The sequence below is a fragment of the Erpetoichthys calabaricus genome, chromosome 4 (genome assembly GCF_900747795.2).
Source record: "Erpetoichthys calabaricus chromosome 4, fErpCal1.3, whole genome shotgun sequence".
In the NCBI taxonomy this organism is placed as follows: domain Eukaryota; kingdom Metazoa; phylum Chordata; class Cladistia; order Polypteriformes; family Polypteridae; genus Erpetoichthys; species Erpetoichthys calabaricus.
The window spans coordinates 23,262,180-23,289,737 of NC_041397.2; the positions used below are offsets into that span (position 1 = coordinate 23,262,180).

General features: G+C 36.9%; 1 protein-coding gene across 2 annotated transcripts in view; it reads left to right on the forward strand.

The window, feature by feature from the left end:
- tpte (transmembrane phosphatase with tensin homology) overlaps positions 1–27,558 on the forward strand; it is a 103,787-nt gene that overhangs the window by 22,801 nt on the left and 53,428 nt on the right. For both annotated transcript variants that reach the window (XM_051926349.1, XM_028799253.2), the window contains exons 2-5: positions 4,866–4,960; positions 7,495–7,578; positions 10,393–10,440; positions 25,553–25,696. In XM_051926349.1, coding sequence (XP_051782309.1) covers positions 4,911–4,960; positions 7,495–7,578; positions 10,393–10,440; positions 25,553–25,696 — 326 coding nt within the window. In that variant the 5' untranslated portion in view covers positions 4,866–4,910. The remainder of the gene's footprint in view (positions 1–4,865; positions 4,961–7,494; positions 7,579–10,392; positions 10,441–25,552; positions 25,697–27,558) is intronic.

Here is a 27,558-nt window from a genome sequence, read left to right on the forward strand (position 1 = left end):
TACCTTAGGAGGCATAGCACATAGCATAGGTTGATTTTTGCTATTTTCTGTAATGAAGCACCTGCCTGACACCCTTTCAGGTGACATATTTGACAAACTTTGTGTTTTACTCCCTGTTTCCACATTGACATATTCAGAACCTCTCCTGCTACCTCTTGTCTTTCTTCTACAGGGCTTCCAGCTGCCTTGTGCAAAACTGGTGATGAAGTTTCAATAGAGAATCTCTTGGCTGTTAGGCATCCCATTTAATGCAATACCTGCATTCTTATATAATGGGACGTATTATACAACTCAAAAACTGTATAAATAAATATCAGAACTGGCTGTGACTGTAAATGTTTTGCTTCAGCTAGTAAAATGCTGTCATTACTTGCTTCCTCTGACTTTGTTATGGATATTTGACAAGGGCTGGTGCTGGCACAAATCACCTTTTAAAATCAAATCAAGCAAAAACAAAAGGAAACACAATTGCTATTAAGTAGTATGTAAAGGTTTTTTAGCAGACTGGATATTTTAAATAAAACCTTAATACAGTTTAACAGTCCAACTAATGAAAGTTAAATACAGATACAGTGTATTATTTTAAAGACTGTCAGTAACTTATAAAATGTTGACATGATCTGAGAACAATGGGGAACTTCTGCTATTGGGCTATAGGTATCTTCTTTGTGTAGTTTGCTTCAATATGGGTACAGGGACCATTATAGCTGCAGTTAATAGTGAACTCGAAGACGTCCAATACATTTTCATGTCTTGCCTTGTAATCTTTGATCTTTATTTCTGCCTCTTCATGATTGCACATAAGACAAGTTAGATTTTAAAAAAACACAATTCAATTAATTTTATTATGCACACTTAACAGTTTTGAATAAAACACTGTACAATAATAAAACATTAGGAAATGAAAGGCAACATAGATAACACAAAATGTAACAAAAACAAAGAAAAAAGTGGACGCCTTCATGAAAAATCACCTTCATCCTTCCAGGAGGTGCTCTCGTGAAGCACTTTTAGCCACAGGCTCATTCCACCACGGTGTGCTAAGAACTATCTCTGTTGGTCTTTTCTGTCCACCGCTATCAGGCAATTCAATGCTTCCACCCTGTATGCATTTTAATTTTCCCACTGGATTAATAAAGTTCATCTAATCTAATCTAATCTAATTCAGTTTATCCAAAAATATACAATGTGGTTTCAAATTCTTACTGTTTTTGGTCAGCCTTATTCGAAAGAGGATCATTTCATAGGCAAATGTAGACAATGTAATTTGGATTAAAGATGTTTGAAAGCAGATACCTTTCATACAACAGTGCTTTCATTCCAAAGCAGACCAGGTGCCACAATGAACACCAAGAACAATATCTTATTTCATTCTCAAACCAGCTTAATCAAATCCAGGGTCATAGGCTCAACTGGAACATATCCTGTCACCACAGAACACAAGACAGAAATCAGCCCTATCACAGGATCCACTCACATATGGGCCAATTTAGAATAATCGATTAACCTAACAGAAACACTCACACATTTTTGGGTATGTGAAAGGAAAGCTAGAGTGTCAAAAGAAACATTTACTCAGAAATGGGGGTACATGCAAACTGCGCATAACATCCAGGAGTAAGATTCAAACCCAAGATGCTGGATCCATAAGACAGCAATGCTGCTTACTGTGCCAACCACCAAGAATAATTTCACGTCCTCTGTTGTATTTAATCTAATTTTCCAGTCACAGGGAGTAGCAAGTAATGGGGTCAACTTTGACTCAGCAGTTAGTCTAGCATGTGTTTTTAGAATACAGTATAGGAGTTAAACGAGACAACACAGAGAAAGGCCCAGAAGAACATATAATCTCCATTCAGACAGCAACGGCTTGCAGGATTTGAATCCAAGATTCAAGATACATGTGGCAATAATACTGTCCAGTGCACCACCCAAAAAGGGAAGCACTTTGTTAGACACAATATGGGAAAAGCAAGCCATAATTGGGTCATAAATGGGAAAGCATGGTGTAGTAGTGAAGGCACTGAGGATTCTTAAATCCACAGTGTTACTGCTTCAATTCCTACTGTACCAGTGACTCACAGTGTGACCATGAACAACTTACTTAACATATATATACTCTAACTATGAAAAAATGTGTGTAAATTGTTGTAACATATCTAGAGCTTGTATGTTACCTTGGTTAAAAGTGTCAGCTAAATATACACTATAATTAATAATACTAGGGGGCTTCGGCCCCTGCTTGCTTCCCTTGCCAAGCCCCGGGCCTGCGCTACTCGCAAGTCACTTTGCGGTTCTGTGGATGTACAATTTAAACAGAATTGTTACATATGCATAATAGAACTAACTATTTTACATTACAGCGAGTATCAAGATCTTCTTTGTTGTCTAATGTTATCCCCTGAAGATGTACTACATTACTTTTCTTGGATACATCCTTCTTTCTACAGTAATTCAGGCAGTGGAAGACTGGACGGTGTTAACGGTTATAGTTATTCTTAGGGATATTGTAAGTTGATGTTTTCATCTTCTGCACGATCATCACCAACTGTTTCAGCATAGTCTATTGATACACATTTAACCAATTTGCTATGTAACCAATCAACAATTTTTGCATTAATTTGGTTTGACTTCATCGTTTCTCGGTACTAGGTTGCCTGTGTACTATTTTTTTCTGTTGATAACCCTTCAGGATGAAATTCATCAATAATATTTGAACATAATAGGTCTTGTTTAATTGGGAACTTAAAGTGAGGAAAATGTAAAAATTTATAAGAACTGAGAGAGCAGGAAATGTGTCTATCAAAAGCATTCACACGAATGAGATGTGAGTAGACCGTGGTCTTGTTTGAAAATGGTTGAGAGGAGGGCGTGACTTGAAACAATCTCCTGTTAAAAGTCTTGTCTCGCAGGACTTGAAAAAATCTCTTCAAAAAAGTCCCAGGATTTTTTTTTTATATAATAGAGAGAAATGTTAGTGATCTATTTTTCATGTTATGTGAAATGATCAGAGGCATACATTCACTTTTATATGTGAATTTAAAAGCGAATCCCTTTCATCATTATAAATGCTGTAACACCTCATAAGAAGACATCATTATACAGATTTAATTTACTGGGCTTTTATCAGTCCTGAATCTGCCAGCATATGCAGCAATTGACAACACTCATATTTTGGTCATGTTTGTTAATCTCTTTTATAATTTTTTGAGAAGTACTGGTTTATTTTTACTGCTTCATAGGACTTCATGGCTAGATAGTCTAAGTTGTGATGTCTTCTGGGCTTCTTGAACTGTTTAACAAGGCAGCATTCAACAAAGCAGTGTCATGTGCCCACAAATAACATTTCATCTGGAACTGTTTACACAGTATTTAAACTGGTATAGTTCAGGTTAAGAGTTGGTTTTCAGTAAGCGCTTTGCTCTGTTTATGGTTCTTGTGTAGATTATGGTACACAAAATAGTGATGTTTTTTCTAAAACAAAAAATGGGTGTGTATTATGAGATATTGTGAAAGTAAACAAAGCATAAACCTTTTCTTTCTTTCTTTCTTTCTTTCTTTCTTTCTTTCTTTCTTTCTTTCTTTCTTTCTTTCTTTCTTTCTTTCTTTCTTTCTTTCTTGACAATTTAAGTAAAACAGACTGCTTAAGTGTCTTTTTAAGTACTGGTGCACTATATCAGAAAATGCTGAACTTTATGCTAAATACCTCTTATCAGTATATTTTGATATTTGTTTTTGTGCTATTATGTAAATTTTAATTTTTAATCTGCAAGTTGATGAAAAATCCTTTTATTATCAAAATCATTATTTTCATAGAAGATGTTTTTTAAAAACAACTGAAACATATGAGTAAATGAATAAAAAAACAGTAATAGATTGTGAGTAGAGTTAGCTTGTCAGGGAGGTATGTCCATTGCTTGGCTGGCAAGTTTTACAGATCCACATTCTTTATTAATTTGCCTTTATTAATTTGCCTTGATTAAGCAGTGTTTCAGTGCATCCCAATTCACTTTGTCCTGGTATGATCCCTTTTCCTTCTCCCTTCCATTTGCTTTTGTTTTTTAAAAGGTGCTGCAGTTGCCCTCAGTATGTCACTACTACTTGTTCATGTTTGTAAACAAACCAGTACAATCCTCTAAAGACAGCATCCATATTCCGCAGTGCCGAACAGGAGGCATTGCTTGAAACCTTTATCCATAACAAAGCCGGAAGGGGAGAAGGGAAACTGCAGCACACATTCAGCCAGAAAATGTGTCATTTTTACTCATTTAGCTGAATACAAAATACACCTTTTTTTTTTTTTTTTGCTGTTTTCCGATGAGTATTTTCATTGGCTAAAAATTGAATCCCTACTTTGAAGTGGTGTGCAAGGTTTAGGGATTCAATGGGTTCAACAGTTGTCACTGTGACTTGGCATCAAAGACTTTACAGTGCCATCTATGATCTCAGAGGTGATCAAGGAGTTAGTTTAAATTCACCTGAAGCCAGAAATCATATGCATCTAGAGCTGGGCAATGCCATAACTGTTGTTACCTTTTAAATTAGGTGAAATGATCAAAGCCCTGCCAGTCATGTTAAAAGTAAAGTAGGTATCTTTTAAGGGAGAATGACAAAATCTGGTCACACTATATTCTAAGAAAACATGCAAAAACTCATTTGTGTATATAATGCAACATGATGAAAGTAAAAGGATGTTCTGTAGAATGCTTCCATTTTTGTTTCCCAGATTTGGAACATGCTTGTAGATGATTACATGTATATCTTTAAATCTAATCACAGATTAGCAATAATTATTCTTTAAATTTTATTTGCTTAAGATTTGAGTTTAAATATTGTGTTTAACATGATTTTCTTTCAAAATTAAGTTGAAGAGATTGTAAATAAGAAGCTGACAAGTTCCTGTTTCCAACATGTCTACTGTGAGATTTGATCCTGGGAACCATTCTAAAGGCGTTAATGGGTGAGTGTGTAATTTCAGTGATATTTAGTACAGTTTTCAAGGATATGTAGTTCAAACTAACAGATTTTATTGGTAAGATCCTTAACAGATGTTGTCATATTCAGTTAATATTATATCTTTCTGAATACGTCCTGTAATGCATTCTCATGCTACTACATATAAAATATGGTTGGACTTTGAAACATATACGGTACAAGTATTACTTAATTATATAATTGATAGATACCCCGTGACCCTGTGTTCGGATTCAGCGGGTTGGATAATGGATGGATGGATGGATAATTGATAGATAAATATGAAAGACACAACATGATATACAGATAAAATTAAGTTTTATAGATTATATTAAAGTTTAAGAAAATAGTTTTGATTATTAGGTGTACGGAAAATGATGTTATTTATCGAATGGTGCAGTGGGTGGTACTGCTGCAATTGCAGATCCAGAGTTCTGGGAGCAAATCAGATGTTATTTGTGTGAGATTTCAAGTTTCCCTGTGTCTGCATATGTTTTGTCATGGTCCAGTTTTGACGCTCACATGCCCATTGAAAGCACTTTAGGCTGTGGAGAGGGGTTGAGCATGGGCACTATGACCATCTGCAGGTATGCATCCCCATATGCAGCAAGCTGTGATTTACTGTGGGTTCTGAAACCTTTCTCTCATGTTCGCACCCTACAAATATCAATGAGCCTTGAGCGCATATGACCCTCTAGCCTGTTGACCTTTCTTGGACCATTTTGGTAGGTACTAACTACAGCTTACAATGACAGGACCTGTGCACCCGACAAGACCTACCATTTTAATAATAATAATTCTTTGCATTTATATAGCACTTTTCTCACTACTCAAAGCGTTCAGCAATTGCAGGTTAAGGGCCTTGCTTAAGGGACCAACAGAGCAGAGTCCCTTTTGGCATTTAACGGGATTCGAACCGGCAACCTTCCGATTAGATAGATAGATAGATAGATACTTTATTAATCCCAAGGGGAAATTCACATACTCCAGCAGCACCTTACTGATACAAAAAACAATATTAAATTAAAGATTGATAATAATGCAGGTAAAAAAAACCCGACAATATCTTTGTATAATGTTAATGTTTACCCCCCCCCCCCCCCCCCCCCCCGGGTGGAACTGAAGAGTCACATAGTTTGGGGGAGGAACGATCTTCTCAGTCTATCAGTGGAGCAGGACAGTGACAGCAGTCTGTCGCTGAAGTTGTTCCACTGTCTGGAGATGATACTGTTTAGTGGATGCAGTGGATTTTCCATAATTGTTAGGAGCCTACTGAGCACTCGTCGCTCTGCCACAGATGTCAAACTGTCCAGCTCCATGCCAACAATAGAGCCTGCCTTTCTCACCAGTTTGTCCAGGCGTGAGGCATCTTTCTTCTTAATGCTGCCTCCCCAGCACACCACCGCGTAGAAGAGGGCGCTCGCCACAACCGTCTGATAGAACATCTGCAGCATCTTATTGCAGAAGTTGAAGGACGCCAGCCTTCTAAGGAAGTATAACCGTCTCTGTCCTTTCTTACACAGAGCATCAGTATTGGAAGTCCAGTCTAATTTATCATCCAGCTGCACTCCCATGTATTTATAGGTCTGCACCATCTGCACACAATCACCTCTGATGATCACGGGGTCCATGAGGGGTCTGGGCCTCCTAAAATCCACCACCAGCTCCTGTGATCTGTGCCAGTGCAGATCTGTAGCCTCAGCATTTTGGAGATGCTCTGACCCAGTTGTCTTGCCATCACAATTTGGCCCTTATCAGAGTTTCTCAGATCCTTATGCATGCCCATTGTCCTGCTTCCAACATATCACCTTCAAGAACTGACTGTTCACTTGCTACCTAATATATCCTACCTCAGTGACAGTTGCCATTATAAGAGATAATCGATTTTATTCACTTCACCTGTCAGTGGTTTTAATGTTGCGACTGATCAGTGTGCATGTTTAAATGAGTATTTTTTTTTCCTGTGAAAAAGAAACTGTACAACAAGAAACTGAAACTGAAACAGCAGCTTTGAACTCCTGTTTTACAGATATCTGCATTATGAATTTACCTCCTTGGCTTTTGTCTGCATCCACTGTTTTTTTCTCCCCCATCCGTAAGACAAGCATCTTAGGTTAATTGTTAAATCTATATGGGATAGTTTGAATAAAAGTCGGTGGGTCTGTGTCTGGGCTGTCTGCAAAGCTGGTCCCTGCCTTGTACTTAATGCTACTGGAATACGCTTCTCTTGTTATGGCTCTGAATTGGATTAAGTGAAAATGAAAATAATGTATTCTGTGTTATGCATTTTTTGCCGTTATATAAGTCACCGGTTGAATTTCTCATTCAAGTTTCAGGTTTTTTGTGATGCACTTCATCAAAGTCCTGTGCATTCAAAGTTCTTCTGGATAGTGTAGTGGTTTACCTGCCTAGTTTACCAAGATACTGGAATTCAAACTAAATAAATTAAATCTTTTTGAGATTATACCTTGAATTTTTGACATTCACTTGTTTTTTTGATTTTTTTTTTCTTCTTTTTAGCGTCACCGGTGAAGAAGCAGATGAAGCAAATGTTCATATTGATGATGGAAAAACACAGGATGGTGAACCAGACACAGTATATGAGTAAGTATATAAGTCTATTAACCAAAAAATAAACACTGCTTAAAACAAAATATTAAAAATTCGAACATTATCATATCATTACCATGTGAATTAGTGAATACCAAAATAATTCAGGATATTTTCAGTTATAAACTCTTTAAAGCTACTTTTAAAACAGTACACTTTTACATGCCATTTGTCAGAAAAGTAAGTTTTATTGGAAATGTCAAATTAACTCAAATTTGAAATGCTACAAACTCGTCCCAGATGTTTTCCAACTTTTTTGTAGATATTTTGCAACTTTAAGGGTGCTTTTGTGAAAAAATGTACTGTTTTCATTAAGTCAAGCTTGTCAAATTAATATTATCATTATTTCAGAATTCCTGTAAAAAGTTTTTGTTCTGTTGTTGTCAAGTGACCTCAAATAAGTGATCAGACTTTATGTTTGCTTATTCCTGTGTACCAATCCAGAATTTGCAGTAAAATTCACTGCCTTACCGCCCTAATATGTGTTATTTGTGCTTTAGCTATGCTTGGCACTTTTTAGTTTATTAGTAATGAACATTAGTTTGATTTCAAAGTACAATGAATGTACATGTAGTGTTTGCCGTTTCAGCAATTAAGTATTCTGTTTTAACAGTCGCGCTAGTTGCATTTCTCTGTGGTTGTGCACTTCCTTCAATGCATTACACATCATATTGTTAAAGATTTGCCTTGTGCTTCATGACCTGAGCCACACCAACAACACTGGACATTTTGAAACACTAATCAAATAAATTTCATTTTGTAATGATCATATAGAGAAGCTCCATCCGTAACCATTGTAGACAAACATGTGGAAGGGTGGCATCCTATCCAACAGTACCTGCCTAGTGTCTTTTGCAGCTGTAATAAGCATCAACTCTAAAAAACCCTTAATTTTGTTGCTTATAAGATAGAGTTACAGGAGAGGGGACGCTAGCATATGCATGTTGCTGCCACTCCTCCCTGTTAACAACACTTTTTGTTACAATTTGCTATTAACCTTGCACTTTTTGCACTTCTTCATTTCTTTTACTGAATGTATAGTTAATGGATGCAATCGACTTGAATTGTACTGATTCTGGACCTACTTATATAGACTTTACGTTTACTGGGTTCATAGCCTCGGGGACAACTGAATGTTTCTGTGGTTCATTGGACGAGACTGCCTGATGTCCAATATTTTTTTTGCACCATGGAGATATAGGAGCTGTGGATGTTCTGTTTCCTTGATTATAATGAATATGCTGGATTGCTGTCGATTCCTTCTATACGTGCTTTGATTGGGAATAACTGAGAAGTGATCTATTTGCAGCCACCCGGCTTGCAGCTCTGGTGTGATCACACCTGTAAATACTGCAAATTGGCACTAAGGCACAACTTAAGAAAATTAGCTCCTTTTCAGTTACTCTTGATGGTGATTTCATCAGACCTTCTTCCAATGCAAGGAATCTTGCTGTCATTTTTGGTTCCTCCCTTTCTTATTCCACCCACATAAACCACATTAAGAAACTTTCTTACTTACACCTCTGTAACATATCCCGTATTCACTCATTCCTGTCCTTTTCTAACGCTGAGAAACTTGTCCATGCTTTTATCACATATTATTATAAAAAGGATGGGTGGTTGGATGCACAACTTTGTAGCCATGTTCATAAATAAATAAGAGAAAGAATGTGAAGTGTCTGTTCATTTATCAGGGCTATACTGTATATTGTGCTGTATCAAAAGGCAATTAATCTGTTCATCATTTCAACTCCCTCATTCAATTGTGCCACTGCAAGTACAAAAAACTGCAACTGACAGCTGATTGAACGCATCATTATCTAATCATAAATGAGGTGTTTTTTTTATTTCTTGACCAATTCCATAAAAGAATAAAAGTGTTTATAATGAAAGCTTTCTGCGGTGGGTTGGCACCCTGCCCGGGATTGGTTCCTGCCTTGTGCCCTGTGTTGGCTGGGATTGGCTCCAGCAGCCCCCGTGACCCTGTGTTCGGATTCAGCGGGTTGGAAAATGGATGGATGGATGAAAGCTTTTTTGCCTTGGAAATGCAGCAGAATGTTTATGCTTCTTGAGGTGTAACTGAAACTACAACACCTTTCCTCACACTCTTTTGCAACGGTAGTGATCTCTCACTCTCAACTTACTCTATTTCTTTGTGTCTCTCTTGTATTTCCATATCCCACAGAGTTGTTCGTTTCCTTGAAAATTGCTTTGTATACTTTGATCCACATATATTACATGTATTGATTGCATGAAATTGAGATATTTACTTAATTAGATTTTACTTTCTAATCCATTGGGCCTTATGTATTTATAGCATTGTTTGCATTGTGTAGTTTGATTTTTGTCTGTATTGCTCTACTGGAACATAGTTCCAGTGACAAGTTATGTATACAGTATACTTTCTTGTTCTCATTCAAATTTAAAAGGGAAATGGGCAAAATAAGATTTTTTTTAGCTTTTTGAATACTTTTAGCATAACTTTAGAAGTTGTATTTTTTCATCTACAGTACTAGTTTGATTAGTTCTGTGTTATATTTAGAATGATTCAAGAGTATTTCAATAAAAGATTTATTACATTTATTTATTTTTGTATATATGTATTTATTTTTTAATTTCTTTTTTTAAGTGTGAGTGAATAGTATGTTAGTGTAATATACCATTTTTTCTGTTTAAGACGTGTATTTACAATGTTTTAAACCAATATTAATGTCAATTTTAGCCTTGTTTAAATTATCATTCCTATAAAGTGTGTTTCCATGTTGCAGTTTATTTTTAAATGGACTATTCTTTCTGCTCTCACTTTAGGAAGATCAGAAAGGCAATTGCCCCATTTGTAATGTCCTTTGGTTTTCGGTAAGTGATGAATTTTAAGTTTTATTTTTCCACTTTTTTTGCCAGTTAATCTATAATAAACTTATGTTATTTTTAATAAGTGAAAAATACCTTACCTGACACACTTTCTCCATCCATATTCTAATTCGCTTATCCAGCTGGAACTTTACTTTTTTAATGATATTTTTTTGTTTTGAAGTTTGACCCTAAAGTTTAATTTAATAAAACGACTTTATTATGTGCTTCTAGTAGTTAGTTTTTATTGGTAAAATACTATTAAATGATCCATCCATTATCCAGTCCGCTATATCCTAACACAGGGTCACAGGGGTATGCTGGAGCCAATCCCAGCCAGGACAGGGCGCAAGGCAGGAACAAATCCTGGGCAGGGCACCAGCCCACTGCAGGGCACACACACACACGCACGCACGCACGCACGCACGCACGCACGCACGCACGCACGCACGCACGCACGCACGCACGCACACACTAGGGACAATTTAGGATCGCCAATGCACATAACCTGCATGTCTTTGGACTGTGGGAGGAAACCGGAGCACCCTGAGGAAACCCACGCATACACAGGGAGAACATGCAATCTCCAGGCAGGGAGGACCCAGGAAGTGAACCCAAGTCTCCTTACTGCGCGGCAGCAGCGCTACCACCGCCCACCATTAAATTATTTGTTAATAAATCAATTAGTTTATTTAACTTATCAGTAGTTGTTGTAGAAAATTGAGTAAACTTGAGAACCAAAATTCTAGCTTAGTGAGGATGTTTGGATTTGAGTAGAAACTATTAGGGATTGAGGACTTATTTTACAGAGCATTTTGCGGGCCTCTTAATACAGAGAATAGTTTTATTTTACATGTTTTACTAACATTAAACAAGCAAATTTTAGAGGTGGATATTATAATCATGGAGGTACTTCATTTAGAAATTGTAAAGGAAGAAGTATTACTAACATTAAATAGGCTGAATTCTAAGAAATGTCCAGGACCAGATAAACCTTGAGGCACATTTTTTGAAAAGCTCTGCACACCTGGGAAATTCCTAAAGACTGGAAGCTAGCAAATATTATCCCATAGCATAAAATAGATAATTGGGATGATCCATGTAACTATAGGCCAAGTAAGCATAGCATGCATTACAGATCAAATAGTGGTAGCAATTTTTAAGGAACAGATTGAGAAGCACATGTCAAGTATGCTAGCCAATAGCACAGGTTCAGACAGGGAAGGTCAATGTTCACTAATATGCTGGAATTCTATCAGTAAGCAACAAATGCATAAAATAAGTGAGGTGTATATGATATTTTCTAACTTGATTTTCAGAAGGCCTATGATAAGGTACCACATTAAAAGTTACTGATCAAACTAAAAGTAGAAATTCAAACACAAATACAAAACACAAGAAGCAAAGGGTTATGGTGTGAGGAATCTTTTCAGAATTGGGTGATGTTAAAAGTGGTGTCCATTGTGGATTATTGCTATTGTCATTGCTGTTTTTATTATATATAAATGATCTACATAAGAATGTAGTTAACAAGCTAATTAAGTTTGCAGATGGAACCAAACTAGGTGGAAAGGGTGATTAGGCAGAATTGGGTAAATTGTTGCCGAGGGACCTGAACAGCAAGAAGGCTTGGGTGGATTTGTGGCAGATAACATCTAATGCAAAGTATTACACATAAGAAATACAATTGTTAGATTTGAATACACATGGCAAGATTTGAAATGTATAAGTATACTTTATGAAAAGGATCTAGGAATCATAACGGAGTTTTCTACATCAAGACAGTATACAGAAGCAATGAAGAAGACCAACAGAATGTTGGGTTACATAGCAACAAGTCATGGGAGCTTATGCTTAAACTATAGTATATAATGTATTGTTTAGGCCTCATCTGGAATACTTTGTACAGTTTTATTCTCCATAGTGACTGAGTGGTATGAGATGTAAGGAGAGATTCAAAGAGTTGAATCTTTTCAGTTTAAGTAAGGAGAGATTATTATGAAGGCAATTTGTACAGCAGACCCCAACTGTTGCATTAAAATAATTTCTTCAATAAGAACATGATGTAAGAGCCATTTGCCAGTTATTTAGGTCATGTTAAGATGATAGAAGTATTTTCTTTGTTATATTAAATGTTTGCCTATAAATTACTACATAGCATATGGGAGGTGATTATAACCCCACAAGCTGAATTGAATTGGTAAATTCTTACTATTTTTTGTCCCATTGACCATAGATTAGTCTCAGTTACAGATAGATAAGGCATGAGTATACGAGGCATGAGTACACGATTTCAAACCATGCCTTGCAGCATTATAGGTTAAGGGCCTTGCTCAAGGGCCCAACAAGCAGAGTCCCTATTGGCATTTACAGGATTTGAACCGGCAACCGTCCGATTGCCAGTGCAGATCCCTAGCCTCAGAGCCACTACTCTGCCATAGTGTGCTCATTTGTATGTGCAGAACCATGGGTTGAGAAGGTACTTAATGTGAAGTAAAGCATAGAGAAATAACTCATCCTTAAGTATAGAAACAATTGAATTTTAACAAGAAGAAGCATTTTTCCTTTTTTTTACCTTTTATTTTACATGTGTAACAACTTTTCTCTATTCTTGTATGGACTGTTTGCTTTGAATTTTCACTAAGCATTTTTAATAAAGATCTATCTATCTATCTAAAACAAACCTGGTTTGGGCTGAGAGATTTCTTTTGATATGCATTTGACCCATGCTTGATCCTGACCTACTTACTATTAGCTACACTAAAAAGTTTGAAACCTGCCTGTTTAAGCCTGACGTTGGTCTGCAAAGGAAGGCAGCAGCAGCGATATTAAAGACTTGACAGGTACTTTAACCTTTGCCGTTCAATCGTAGTTGAACCTTTGAAAGAACTGTAAGTGCTCCTTGTGTGACTGTATAAGCTGAGATAAAAGAACTTAAATATCTTAAAGGGAGCCCTTCCTGGTGCATGGCTGAAATGCTATCTCGATGCAGAAGCCCGAGTGGCCATCCTGACGACTGTGACGCAACAGAGGGGGAGCATCTCCATGACGACAGCAAGCAGCTAACAGTACCAATGCAGCCCAGGTTAATTTCTGGACGTATGTTAATGTCAGACACTTTAGAATAATGTGTTGATCCTCAGTCGGAAAACAGATGAAAAATGTGGACAGCTATCCAGCTTGGCTGAAGTACGTAAAATGCTTAAAGAAGAATGAATCTAACTGTGAGAAAATAAGCACAGTTATTGAAAAAGACTTTTATGCTTTGATGACATAATATATAAAGTTAAATAATTAATATCTTTGCAAAGTGATGAAGACAAACAAGAGAATCTACGTAAAAGGTTTGATGCTAAACTGAAGACTTTAAATGCATTTCTTGAAGAGAACTGGACTAGGGAAACACTTCAAAGTAAGAGCCTCTCCAAGCCACCTTCCAATTCTGCAAACAAAATGCAATTAGATCAGTTTAAGGGGTACAGATTTATAGACGACATCACTCCTGCTGTCAGTTTCTCAAGTTTCTGTAAAAACTAAAAAGTTGATCAAGTTCAGAAGCTACCTCAGCGGTGCTGCTAGTCAGAGCGGCGGCTCAGAAAAGCCACCAGGCTCTAGATTTGGAGGAGGTACAGTTGAGAGCCAAAGAAGCACAGGTAAAGACTAAAAAAGATCAGCTGGTAGTATAGGCTGCAATTACAGAATCCAATGTAAAATTGAGAGTTCTTAAAGGATGCAGTCACAGTCTAAGTAAACCAAACCCTTATAGTGTCATTGAAAAACCAGATTTGAAGAATGAAGTGCCATGTGGTGCAAGTATTTGTAGCTCTTTGTATAGAAATGAAAGTAAATATGAACCTTGCCAAAAACATTATGAACTGTAAAATAAGTCAGAAGTACCTTATGTACCCCATAGAAAGGTCCCAGTATTTGATAGCAACCCATTAGACTATGTGAACTTTGTCTAGGCAATTGACCGTGCTGTTGATGAGGTGGTGGAGAACCTCTGAGATAAATTAGAATTCTTAACTCAATTTAACAAAGGTTCACCCTGTGAAATTGGTGAAGGCTGTACATACATGCCACCAGTGGAATGCTACAGAAGGGCCAGGAAGAAGCTTGAGACCTTTTATGGAAACCAGCTCCAGATAGCCAATGCATACATGAAGAAAGCCAAGAAGTGGCTGCAAATAGAATTGGATGATGGAGCAGGTCTGTGGGAATATGCAATCTTTCTTTGTAGCTGTGAAGTGTGAAGAACAGAAATGAGTTTGACAACGGTACAGAGCTTCATATTATAACCTCAAAGTATCCCCAAGAACTGCGAGGACGTTGACAGTATACAGTTTCGGAGATCGAAAGTAAAGAAAACAGAGGCCTACGTCTCACTGATGTAGTTGACTTTCTTGAACAACAGGCTACAATAGCCTTGCATCCTGTGTACAGCACCGTCTATCAAAGTCATACTTTCAAGAAAGAAAGCGAAAAGACTGATCAAAGGAAGTTTCCCCTCAAATGTGACCAGAGAAAAAGTAGTTGTTCTACAAATTTTGCTGTTGCTGCTGAAAAGGGGATTCCAGACACCTCGGTCAAAAAGACAGAGACGGCTGTTTGTGCATTCAGAAAGCCTTGACTATTTTGCAATGAAAGTCATGCTCTTGTTGAATGCAGTATGTTCCAGGGACTAAAGTATGAAAATAGAATTGACTTTTTGAAATCTAAAAGCTTATGCTTCAAGTGCCTTAAGCAAGGTCATCTTAGTAAAGACAGTAGAAAAAATTAAATGTCAAATATGTTCTCAGTCACACCCAGTCATTTTGCACATGAATAAAGAAATGGGTGCTGACAGTAAAGCCACGCCCAGTAAAAAAGAGCACACTAAGTCGGAAAAGAAGAATATTTCTTTATATGTTTCTGTGAAACTATTAGAGACGTACACTACTACCAGGGCCAGTAAACAGTTTGTCCTAGTTGTGGTCGAAGTTAAAGTTAAGTCTAAAATGGGTGAAAGATGTGTAGAAACGTATGCTGTAATGGACTCTGGCAGTACAGCTACATTCTGCACAGAAAGCTTGCAAGAACAATTAAATCTCTCTGGAAGAAAAGCTCCACATCAGCACTGTAGAAAGGAACAAGGTCAATAAACAAACTAGTAAAATGTTCCATTTGCTCTAATAGCAGATATCAAATCAGTGTTCTACCAAGTAAAAGTTCTAGATGAATATACTGATCTTCTTCGTTTCCTGTGGTGGCCTGAAGTTAATCTAAAGGATGGACTAGAGGAATACAAAATGACAATACATCTTGTGGGTGCTACTTCTTCACCCGGTTGTGCCTCTTACGCTTTATGAAGAACAGCTGAGGATGCAAGAAGCACAGCTTTTGCAGAAGCAATTAACACTGTGCTTCACAATTTCTATGTTGATGACTGTCTAAAGTCAGCTGCTACAGAAGAACAAGCCATAAAATTGACCAAAGATCTTCAAGCCTTGTGTTTCAAGAGAGGATTTCACCTGACCAAATGGGTGAGTTACAGCCAAACAGTCTTAAATTGTCCATACCTGAAGAAAACAGGGCTATTGAACAGACTTAAGCCATGATTTGTTACCAACTGAGAGCCCTAGGCGTTCAATGGTGCACACAAACTGATAATTTCAAGTTCCAGGTAAAGCTGCAAGATAAGCCTGCTACAAGACGTGGTATTCCGTCAGTGGTCAGTTCAGTATGTGACCCACTTGGAATTTTAGCATCAGTTATATTGTCTGTTAAACTTATTTTGAGGAAATTGTGTAAAAAGAAATATTGATGGGATGAAGAAATGGAAGTTAAGTATGTCCAGCAATGGAAAAAATGGATGGACGATTTGTAGCTACTTTTGGATTACAATATAAGCAGGTGCATCAAACTGACTAGGTTTGGTCACATAATGTCTTCACAAATGCATCATTTTGGAGACGCTTCTGAAGATGGGTATGGCACTGCTTCTTATCTTCTCTTAACTGACAAAGAACATAAGAGACATTGTTCATTTCTAAGGGGGAAGTCAAGAGTGGCACCACTGAAACCTGTCACAATTTCAGGGTTAGAATTAACAGCAGCCGTGGTAGCAGTCAAAATAGATAAGATGCTAACACACAAACTGCAAGTTCCACTGCAAGAGTCAACTTTTTGGACTGACAGCACCACTGTATTAAGGCCACGGTTTTCAAACTTTTTTGAACAAGTACCACTCCGCGAGGACCAGTAAACTGAAGTACCACTGTCAATGAATCGTTAATTTACGCCCGTGTTGTTTTGAAGAAAAAGTCACTATAATCACGGACCCTGTGTTCGGATTCAGCGGGTTGGAAAATGGATGGATGGATGGACTATAATTATGACGTTAAAGTGATATTAAACTAATTCAGGTAATGGGTGCCCGCGCTAATAAAAGCCGGCTTGGAGTCTTCCACACATTTACAGTAGTATACTTATACTATATATGATTATATGCAACATATTGGCATTCTAGCAACATCGATTCGTGGAAAATAAAGGACCACACGAGTACCACTTGGCATGACTTGAAGTACCACCAGTGGTACGCGTACCACAGTTTGAAAACCGTGGTATTAAGGTACATTGTAAATGAAAGTGGTCGCTACAAAACATTTGTCACCAACAGAGTTACAGTGATAAGGAAGTACTCACAGCCCTCACAATGGAGATATATCACATCTGCTCTAAATTCAGCAGACCAAGCATCAAGAGGATCGACCATTGAATGTTTTATCAAAAGAAAGACATAGATTCAAGCCCTGAACTTCCTTTTAAAGCCAGAACACGAATGGCCAAAAGACCCGATGAAGGGCACTTGCTTATTAATGATGATCCAGAAATAAAAGGCTGTGTCGTAAACTCAACAAGTGCAGGAGAGAAAACTGAAACAGTAAAAGAACCTATATGCTACTTCTCAGAATGGCTAAGTCTGAAGAAAGCAGTAGCGTGGTTCCTTAAATTCAAGGAAGTGCTATTGCATCTGAAAGATGAAAGAAAGGTGTTCCAATATATGGTCAGCCAATCTGAACACAGCCCAGAAAGACAATAGACACTAATCACAGAACATATGAAGAAATATAAGTCAGCAATTTAGAAGACTTGTCTAAAGCAGAGAAGGAGCTTATCTGCCTCAGTCAATTACAAGCTCATCCAGAAGAGATTAAAGCCTTATACAAAAATTGCCACATCAAGAAAAGTAATTAGATTTACAAACCTGAGCCAGTCCTGCAAAGCGGAATCCTAAAAGTTGGAGGCAGACTCAGCAAAGCTGCTAAGCCAGAAGAGGCTAAGCACCCTGCAATTCTTCACAAGAATTCACATGTTGCTGCCCTTATTTTGGGTCCCTCAAGCCAATTCAGCTATCAGAATAGTTATTTCAAAGTGTACGACTTGCAGAAAATACAATGCCAAAATGTGTGAGCAAAAAATGGCAGAGTTACCAGAAGATTGTCTACTCCTGGACCAGCCAAACGCTTTACCAACATTGGAGTCAATTATTTTGGACCTTATCAAGTACAAAAAGGATGAAGCTTAGTCAAGAGGTATGGAGTAATTTTCACTTGCCTAACAATAAGAGCTGTACATATTGAAATTGCACAAAGCTTGAACACTGATTCTTGTATCAATGCCATATGTCGATTAATATGCAGAAGAGGGCAAGTTAAAATTATGCGCTGTGGAATACGGCCGGCCATTCATCCCGGCCAATACCCCCAGGCCGCCAGATGGAGCCCTCCCTGCAACATGGAGGTGCCCCGAATTCCAGCAGGACCTCATGGACAGTGGAGTTTTAATGCACAGCCCTGCTGGATACCATGGGGGCCGCTAGGAGTCGCTGCAGGGAGGCCCAGGGATTTATATTTTCCGTATAGCCCGGAAGTATTTCCAAGTCACGGGAATGGAAGAAATGATATACTTCCGGGCTGAAGAAAAAAGAGAAGTTTTTACCTGACCCAGAAGTGCTGGATAATCACATGGACTGAGGGCTGAGAAGCACTTCTGGGTCGAGGACTATAAAAGACTGTGGGAAATCCCAGATGGACGAGCTGAGCTGGGTGGTAGGGTGGCTAAGTGTCTGGGAGTGTGGAGGATTGTTAATTATTGTAGTTTATTATTATTGTATGAGTATTGTGGAGAGGAGAGTGCTTTGTGCACTTTATTATTATAAAATATTCATTTTGGACTTTTATCTGGTGTCTGACGTCTGGTCTGAGGGTTCAAGGGGTCGACAGTGCCTCTAATTGTCACAGTGCTCAATTAATGGAACAAACTTTATTGGAGCAGAAAGAAAGCTACAAGAAGCAACTAAAAGTCTTGACCAAGAAAAAAATCTGTAATGCCATGATGAAGAAATAAGTCAAGTGGATTTTTAATCCACGATTGGCCTCCCATCAAGGTGGTGTGTAACAGAAGTCTTCAAACAGCGATGTGTGAAGCTGAATCCATCATCAATAACAGACCCCTTACAAAGGTATCAGATGATCTGAATGACTTGGAGGCACTGACACCCAATGACTTGCATACCCAGCATACCCCAAGGACTTTCTTCTAAAAATGACCAGTATACCCGAAGATGATGGAAACAAGTACAGTACCTTGCTAATTTGTTTTGTAAAAGATGGACTAAAGAGTATTTACCAATACTTCAAGAATGTCAAAATTGTCTTTCACCAAGAAGAAACTTTGAACCAGGTGACATTGTTCTCATTGTAGATGAAACTGCACCTTGTAACTCTTGGGCATTGAGATGAGTCATCAAGACAATGCCAGATGCCAAAGGGGCAGTCAGAAGAGTCAGTGTGCAGACCAAAACCAGCACACTGGACAGACCTGTAAACAAACTGTGCCTGCTCCAAGAAACAGCAATTCGTTGAAATAATTAATCATAAATTTTGCATGCTTAAATTGAGTTTGTGCTTTTACACTTGAGTTTAAGTTTACATTTAAGCTAAGATTTGGAGTTCAGTTTCCTAAGTTTGGTTTAAGTTCATTGAATAGTTAAGACTCTTACTAAGTAATCCTAAAGTAATTGATTTTACCCTTAGCATAAACAGTTAGGGGCTGGATGTGTAAAAGCCATTTGCGAGTTATTTAGGTCATTTTAAGCTGATAGAAGTGTTTTCCTAGTTATGTTAAATGTCTGCATATAAATTAGTGCATAGCATATGGGAAGTTCATATAACCCCCACAAGCTGAATTGAATTGGTATATTCTATTTCTTGTCCCTTTGACCATAGATTAATCTCAGTTAGTGACCTGCCTTACTTTACATTTTACTAAATGTGAAGTAAAGCATAGAGAAATAACTCATCCTTAAGTGTAGAAACGAAGTTTAACAATTTTCATTTTTTTACATGTGTAACAACTTTTCTCTATTCTTACGTGGACTGTTTGCTTTGAATTTTCACTTAACATTTTTAAAACAAACCTTTTTTGGACTGAGAGATTTCTTTTGTTACGCATTTGACCCATGCTTGATCCTGCCTTATTTACCAACAGCTACACATGGGGACATGGTTGGAAACTTGATAAAGGCAAATTTTATACAAATAATGTTTCTTAATTTCTTTCAAGTAAAAAAGTTATGTTTTCACAAAGGGCTTATACATTATAATTGAATATGTATCTATATATGCTCTGTATATATAACTGAGAAGTCATTATTGAAGGAAAGTGCAGTTACTATCAGCATGCACTTCTTTTTCCCCTACACATTGTCACCACACATATTTGAAAAATTGCGCCACCAACTACAGAAAACCTGATACTGGACACACCTACAGTACTTCTTCTTCAAAAGTTTTAGGACGAGCGTTTACAAATTTAGTTCTGGAGGGCTGCAGTGGATGCAGGTTTTTGTCCCAGCTCAATTGTTTATTCAGAAGTTGATGCATGTCAATAATTGAACTTGATATTTACTTTATTACTTGTCAGTATTGTCACTCTTCCACATCAGGTCATTCTTGCACCTTTTTCCTTTCTAAGAATCTCATTTAAATGATTTCTGATCCAGAGCAGATTAATAGCTATCAGTCCTTCATTTTTTTCTCTTCAATTTCATTCTGAATATTTTAGCAAAACAGACACTTTATAACAAACATAAAGGTGGAAATGTGACCAAGTTGCATAGTAAATGTCTGGCTCCCTTCTCAATTGCATCTTGTTGTTAACTTGTAGCTGGTTAGGGAAACAAGAAGCAATTAGAAACAGAATGCTGTTGTTTAAGACTATGTAATTTAAGGTTCGAAATCTTAAAAAGTGAGCTACCTAAAGTAAAGCACAAAAATGTTGTTTATTTAGGAGCAGGCGAATTACCAGTCGATCCAGTACACCAGATTAAATTCTTCTTGCAAATTTGTATACACCAATGGAAATGAGAAATGTAATTTTCTCTTATCGTATTAGGGTTTTAAAGGTAATTTCTTTCTGTGTGACCTTATATGTTAAATATGTACAATAAGTGAGCCTATCCCTTTAAGTACATTACCCAGAGTGTTGTGAGGTGCAGCCTGATTGGTAAACTATTGCAGACAGGAAGTTAGGACAGCAGCAGCGGAATCTTGAGCAAAATACTAAATTCCTGTATATTTATCCTATCAACAGAAGTGAATACCTATTACTACTATCAAATCTACCTGAATAGCCGAATATTAACAAGCATTTGAATGCATAAGAGGCATGCTAGTGTACACAGTTAATAAGCAAAACATTTTTATTTGTTAAGAAATATGTTTAATTCTGAAAAAGATATACAAACACATTATACCAGTATCTACCAAAACCATCACAATGTTTAATTATACTGTTATGTGGATTTTTGGCCAAGTAGTCCACTCCAAGCTTGAGGCATAAATACGCAGCAATAATTTCCTTCTAATTAACAAACTGGACAGGAACAAAAACCTGCAGTTTCTGGCCCGCCCCAGGATTAAACATCTAAATCACTTATTTTGAAAATTCTGTATATTTCAGGGCGGCACGGTGGTGCAGTGGTAGCGCTGCTGCCTCGCAGTTGGGGGACCCGGGTTCGCTTCCCAGGTCCTCCCTGTGTGGAGTTTGCATGTTCTCCCCGTGTCTGCGTGGGTTTCCTCCGGGCGCTCTGGTTTTCTCCCACAGTCCAAAGACATGCAGGTTAGGTGGATTGGCGATTCTACATTGGCCCTAGTGTGTGCTTGGTGTGTGGGTGTGTTTGTGTGTGTCCTGCGGTGGGTTGGCACCCTGACCGGGATTGGTTCCCTGCCTTGTGCCCTGTGTTGGCTGGGATTGGCTCCAGCAGACCCCCGTGACCCTGTGTTCGGCTTCAGCGGGTTGGAAAATGGATGGATGGATGTATATTTCAAAAAGGGAGCTGTGCTGAGCAAAGTTTTTAGTTAGGTGAAAGCTTCCTGAACTTTCTCAAAGCAAATAAATTTCTTTGTTAATGTTGTTATTGCTTGAATTAAAAAGCATAAGGTAGCTTCCATAATTGTTTGCAGAAAGTACTGTACAACATTTAGTACTTACTAATGGAGATGGCAACTGTCCAGTTCAGAATAGCTTGAAACTTAGCTTAATTCCATTATTAGTCTTAATCGAAATATTTTACATCCCAAGTATATCATTGATGTTTGATAGAATTCACACTTCTGTAATTATACGATTAAATAATTCTTCTAATAAAATTTATTTCACATGAAGGATATGTTACTTGATATTAGAGAAGAAAATTACAATATTTTCAATGTTTACTAATGTGTAAATTACAAGAATGTCTTTAAAATATTATATTGCAGTATTAACCAAACCGTAGGGCTTCACTAAATACTCATAATTTCCAGTAGTGGTGTTGAAGGCAGTTGCCACTCATCCCTTTCTTTCCTTTGTATTAAATGATATGTATTCTTATGATCATATGATCTTATGATTATGGTTAAAAGAATTGATCTTGTTACCTGATTTAGCATAGGTAATATGATGAGAAGGGGGGTAATTGTTTTTAATTATATTCTTGTTTATTTCACAATAATTGAGACATGGTCTCTTCAAAAAGAACCCTCTCTAACTGGACTACTGAGCAGTCTAATATATCTAACTTTTATGTTGTTATTAATGTTGTATATCATTTTTTTAGGCTTTAGTTTAGAAAGATGGTAAATCTTACCTTTATGCTGGATTTAGAAATCATGGTCAAGTAACTGAGTGGCAGAGTAATTAGTCATATATGTTCTCCAACTATATGAGAATGTTCGGTCCAATTGATACGCCACGATGTAGGTGTTCAGACTATACGTGTACATGACCGTGACTGACAGGTTTACCTTTTGACGTTTTGCAATAAAGCTTTAACCATTCAAAAATTTGGCTACTTTGTATGCTATATCTGTTTATTGATGTATCCTGTTAATTTGTTTTTACTTAGTAATAAATTTATCACAAAAAAAATACAGCCACAGGTTTCTCAAATAACAAAAAAGAAAGAGCCGTGTTGCTGACTGTGTTCTGAAACTACAAAGAAAAGAAAAAGGTGTAACTGTACATGGGGATAATTGGTGAAGGCATGGACAAGATTTAATTTACCATTGTGTGTATTTATTTTGGGTTCTTCCAATATACGTTTTCTAAGATACTTCTGTCATTTGCCATTTAGTTGTTTGTGTGTTGGTTTATGATGGTTACCTTTTAAAATCAAAAGGTGAAAATGAACATGACAATGGCACTACCCGATGTACACTTAACTGCAGTCATTGCAAAATAAATTGTTGCGACAATACAAAATTGTCACATGAGACAGTTCATGCTACAAGACAGCCAACTGAAATTTCAGACATGACAGAAATTATTCCAATCATTTGACTGCCCAGTCGTAAGATGCAATCAAGTATCACAACCCCTCTTATACTGCATATGAGATGATGGCTGATAAAGCTGAAATTTGGACTGGCTCACAAAACCAGTTGCTGACTATAAATCAGGCTTAAAGTTGTGCTTAAAATCACACAATGTGTGCCTGACTTCAAGTAACAGAGCCCCTGGAAATAAATTTAAAATGCATCAATAAGGCCTATGATGTTCCGTGTTTGATAAACACATACAAATAACTACAATATTCTAAGGGTAAAGTTTTTAGCAGTGAAACAACTAACTGGTAGTAGTACAGCTTTTCATAAAAAAAGAATGAAAGCATTCTTCCTCCCCAGTTTCTGTCTCTTCAGTAACCCAATTTAAATGCAGAGTTTGTGATGGATAACTCAGATTTGTTATAGTATGATCAAGTGGAAAATAGAATATAGCAGAATAAATTGTGGTCAGGGAACAAGCCAGATTCCAAGTAACCAAAAGAAACTGTCAAATGGTAGGTACACCAAAACCAAAATGCTAAGACAAAATTTTCATTAAACTATATATTGCAAAATGTCCTTACTAGATTGATTACTATAGTACCTCACCATTTCTAAAGATATGTCTGATATAGGCAAACCTAAGTATCAAAATTGCTTCACAAGTTTTTCTCTTGAGATATTTACATTATTTCACCATCTTGTTGCTCAGTCTATAATGCTGTATAGTTCATATTGATACAGAACAATTTAATTGACAATAGGTCCTTAACAGCCAACACATTTTATAAAGAGAAATCTATAAACAAACTTTTAGTGTTTTTTAATACATATCTTATCAAACTGTTAGCAAACATTTCGCAGGTGATGCCTTCTGATACATTCTATTCTGTCTGGGCTCATCATGTTTGGAATAAAAACATTGTTTTAATTTTAAACTTCACATATTTTGATTCCTTAGGTGTCACACCCTGTGAATAAGATCTACCTTCTTCTGTTGGATACAAATATATACTAGAAATGGCAGATAAATTAATTCTTTATGCATATTGTAATTTAACACAATTCAGTTTACAAACTTAGAGAACTGTTTTAAAATTTAAAATAAAGCCCAAAATATCATAAACGGACAAATGCTAAACCAGAGCAAATTAACTTCAGAGATTATGTATTTTATGCCTATATAAGAGATACATAATGTTCTTTTGTTATAAATGAGATTTTTAAAGCTCCTAAATACTGCTAGTAAATGGTAAAATACAAATAAGCAAAGTTTAGCCGGTAACAGTAGAAAGAGAAAACGAGAATTTACCATACTACTTCACATGGTGCTTTTCAGTAACAATCAGTATAAAACAGAAAAATATTGTGTGAAGAGTTGCCTGCTACTGGTTTCACTTAGTTTGGCAAACAAAATCACATATTTCTCCTGATTAGACATAGAGTTTGTAGTTCCCACCTCATTTCAGCCCCATGGTGGATTGGATTGTAGATGATGCGGTTCAGTTGTTACAATAAACAGCTGTCAGATAAGGCATAGTTAAAGTATTAATTAAGCAGCACTAACTATTGCACACATAGTGTTTCTCATCTGAATTTCAGCCAAAATGTACGGTTAGGTGGAGTAGACTGCATTAAAGGAATACTTCACCCAAAAATGTACAGTATATTTTTTTCAAATATGTTACCCCTTGTACGTTGTAGTGGTGGCTGAGGAACATTTTTAATGTCATGTTTTTGTGCAGAATACAGAGAAAAAGAGATTCATCTAATAAAAGCCAATAGTGACTAATACAGTGGAACAGTAAACAATGTGGGAAATGTCCGTTGATAAAAAAAAAAAAAAAAAAAAAAAAAAAAAGTCTTATGCTACTTGTGTCGCATTATCCACATGTCAGTTATCCAGTTGTATCCTCAAAACTTGCAAAATGCATGGTTTTTTGTTTAAATATTGTGAAACAATGTGAAAAATTATATGGAAAAAACAATCTAATGCTACTTGTGTCACATTATCCTCATGTCAGTTATAATGTTGTATCCACAAAACATACAAAATTCATGATTTTAGTTAAAATATTATATTTCCGGAATAATCAATGCACATAAACATAACTCATGAACAGGAAACAAGACTAAATGGTAGTCATGTTTTAAATTGAAGACTGGACTCTTGACCAGTAATTGAGAGAGATAGGTGAGTCAACTCTTCCCTTGCCTGTTCCATAGTTACTAACCTTTTATTCTTTGTTTAATTCTTTACATTATAGGATGTTAGGTATATTGCTCATATTTCTGGATGTTGCTATGGTAATTGCTGACCTCATAAATCCAGTGAATGGAATTGAAGGAATTTCACTCACTATATCTTTCTTTTTCTTGATTGATGTGATTCTTCGAATTTATGTCGAAGGGTGAGTAATATTTTATGGTACACAATACAATAAATTAATGTTTTGCATGGTATTTATGTTAAATAATTAGCATACCAAACTTTTTAAAGTATTTTTTGTGGAAAGTTATATTGTTAAAAGGATGCTATTTTACATTTATGAGCTGGAATTACAGTACATGAAGTAAAAGGTAATCAGTTAAGAAAATGCAACAAAACATTCCAAACAAAACCAGCTGTTCATGTTGTATATGCATTCATCTCTATATTATAAAAAAAAAATCCTGGGAGGGAGACTAGGGAGACGAGACGTGATCTTCTCGGAAGACAATTTGACGTCCCGCGAGAGACACTTTAACATCACGCGAGACAAGGCAGTGAGACAACATTTAAAACAAGTTCACGGACATCTAGTAAAGCAGTTGTTGGAATGCTTTTGGCAGACAGACATCACATGCTCCCAGCTCTTAAAACAACGACAAGCGTCAAGCAGAAAACGCAGCTCGCCAGCAGTAACAAGCCAGCAGATGATGTGACCACTTCTCCTTAGCATGCGTTCAGCACCCCCCCTCTTTCACAACGCGAGTGGCAGAGACACAAAGTGGCAAAAGGACAGCTGCTGTACAGGCTTTTAAATGATCGACGTGCAGCGCGACAAAAAGAACACACAGCTCGCCAGAAGCAGCAGCAGAAAGACAGCAGATGATCTGACGGCATCTCCTTAGTGTGCGTTCAGCTGCCCTCCTTCACAACACGAGCAGCGTTTTACGTCCTGTGAGAAAGATTTAACCACACCCAGGGCCGGAAATAAAGGACAAGTATTGTTTTTACAAAAGTTTTAAAGTAAAAGTGAAAATAATGCATATGTAACAATTCCCTTGAAAATAACAATCTCTTTAAATTGTATATCCGGTAAACCAAACCAGGGGGTGGGCCCCCTAGTTTTCTAAAGTTTAATATCACAGCACAGTAGGGGTACCCAATTCTGTTTTGCAGGTTTTGACTCCAACTAGTTTTTTTAACTTGATGTTAATTTCTGCTTTTTAGTTGACTTGATTCAATCGTATTTCCTATCTGAAAACTAGCAAATTAATAATAATGTGACTTTTCATTTTATATTAAATACTCCCATAATCTGCACCTAGCAGTGTGATCTCTGGTACCTAAGCAGCTTTGTTTCACCTCACTGTAATAGTTGTTTGTCTAAAGAACAGAGATGAGGCAAAGAGTTGGAGCAAGAATAAGAGCAAACCAGAAAGGATTCATAACTTCCCTACCATTTATTATAATAAGCAATGTTTGATTGCTTTCAAATAAGGTGGACAAACTCTTTGTCCTCATAGGCAGGTCATTTGACAGCTGTTCCTTGCGAGGCCGGGTCACCTCTGTAAGAGACTTGTGTTTGTATCTGCCTGAACAGTAATAAAGTTTCTACTCCTTCGAAAACCTTTGGTACTCTCCTGTGCAACTTGCAGTGTGTACAGGTACTGTGGCCTCTTGTGTAATACAGATTGCTGGCTGAAACCTGACACTATTTTAATATTTTATTGATTTCTTTTTATTTGAGCATACAGACACTCAGTGCTATGTGTGAGATAAAGACAGAATGGGGTCGGGTTATCTGTTTGAATGCGGAATAGTGTAAAAGGGAGTATATTACAGTAAATTGTAGACATTTAAATTTTGGCTTTCAGGATTTGTCCACATTATTTGCCTAGGGAGATAAGTTACATCATCCTTATTAATGTGTATAGAACTCCCTCCGCAGAAAGGGAATTGGCAACAGAAATAATTTACTTTGCTACCAAAATTGTAATGATTAATTATTCATACCATGAAGTTGTTAAATCTGCTTTTGTCATCCATGTGAATTTGGAAGGAACA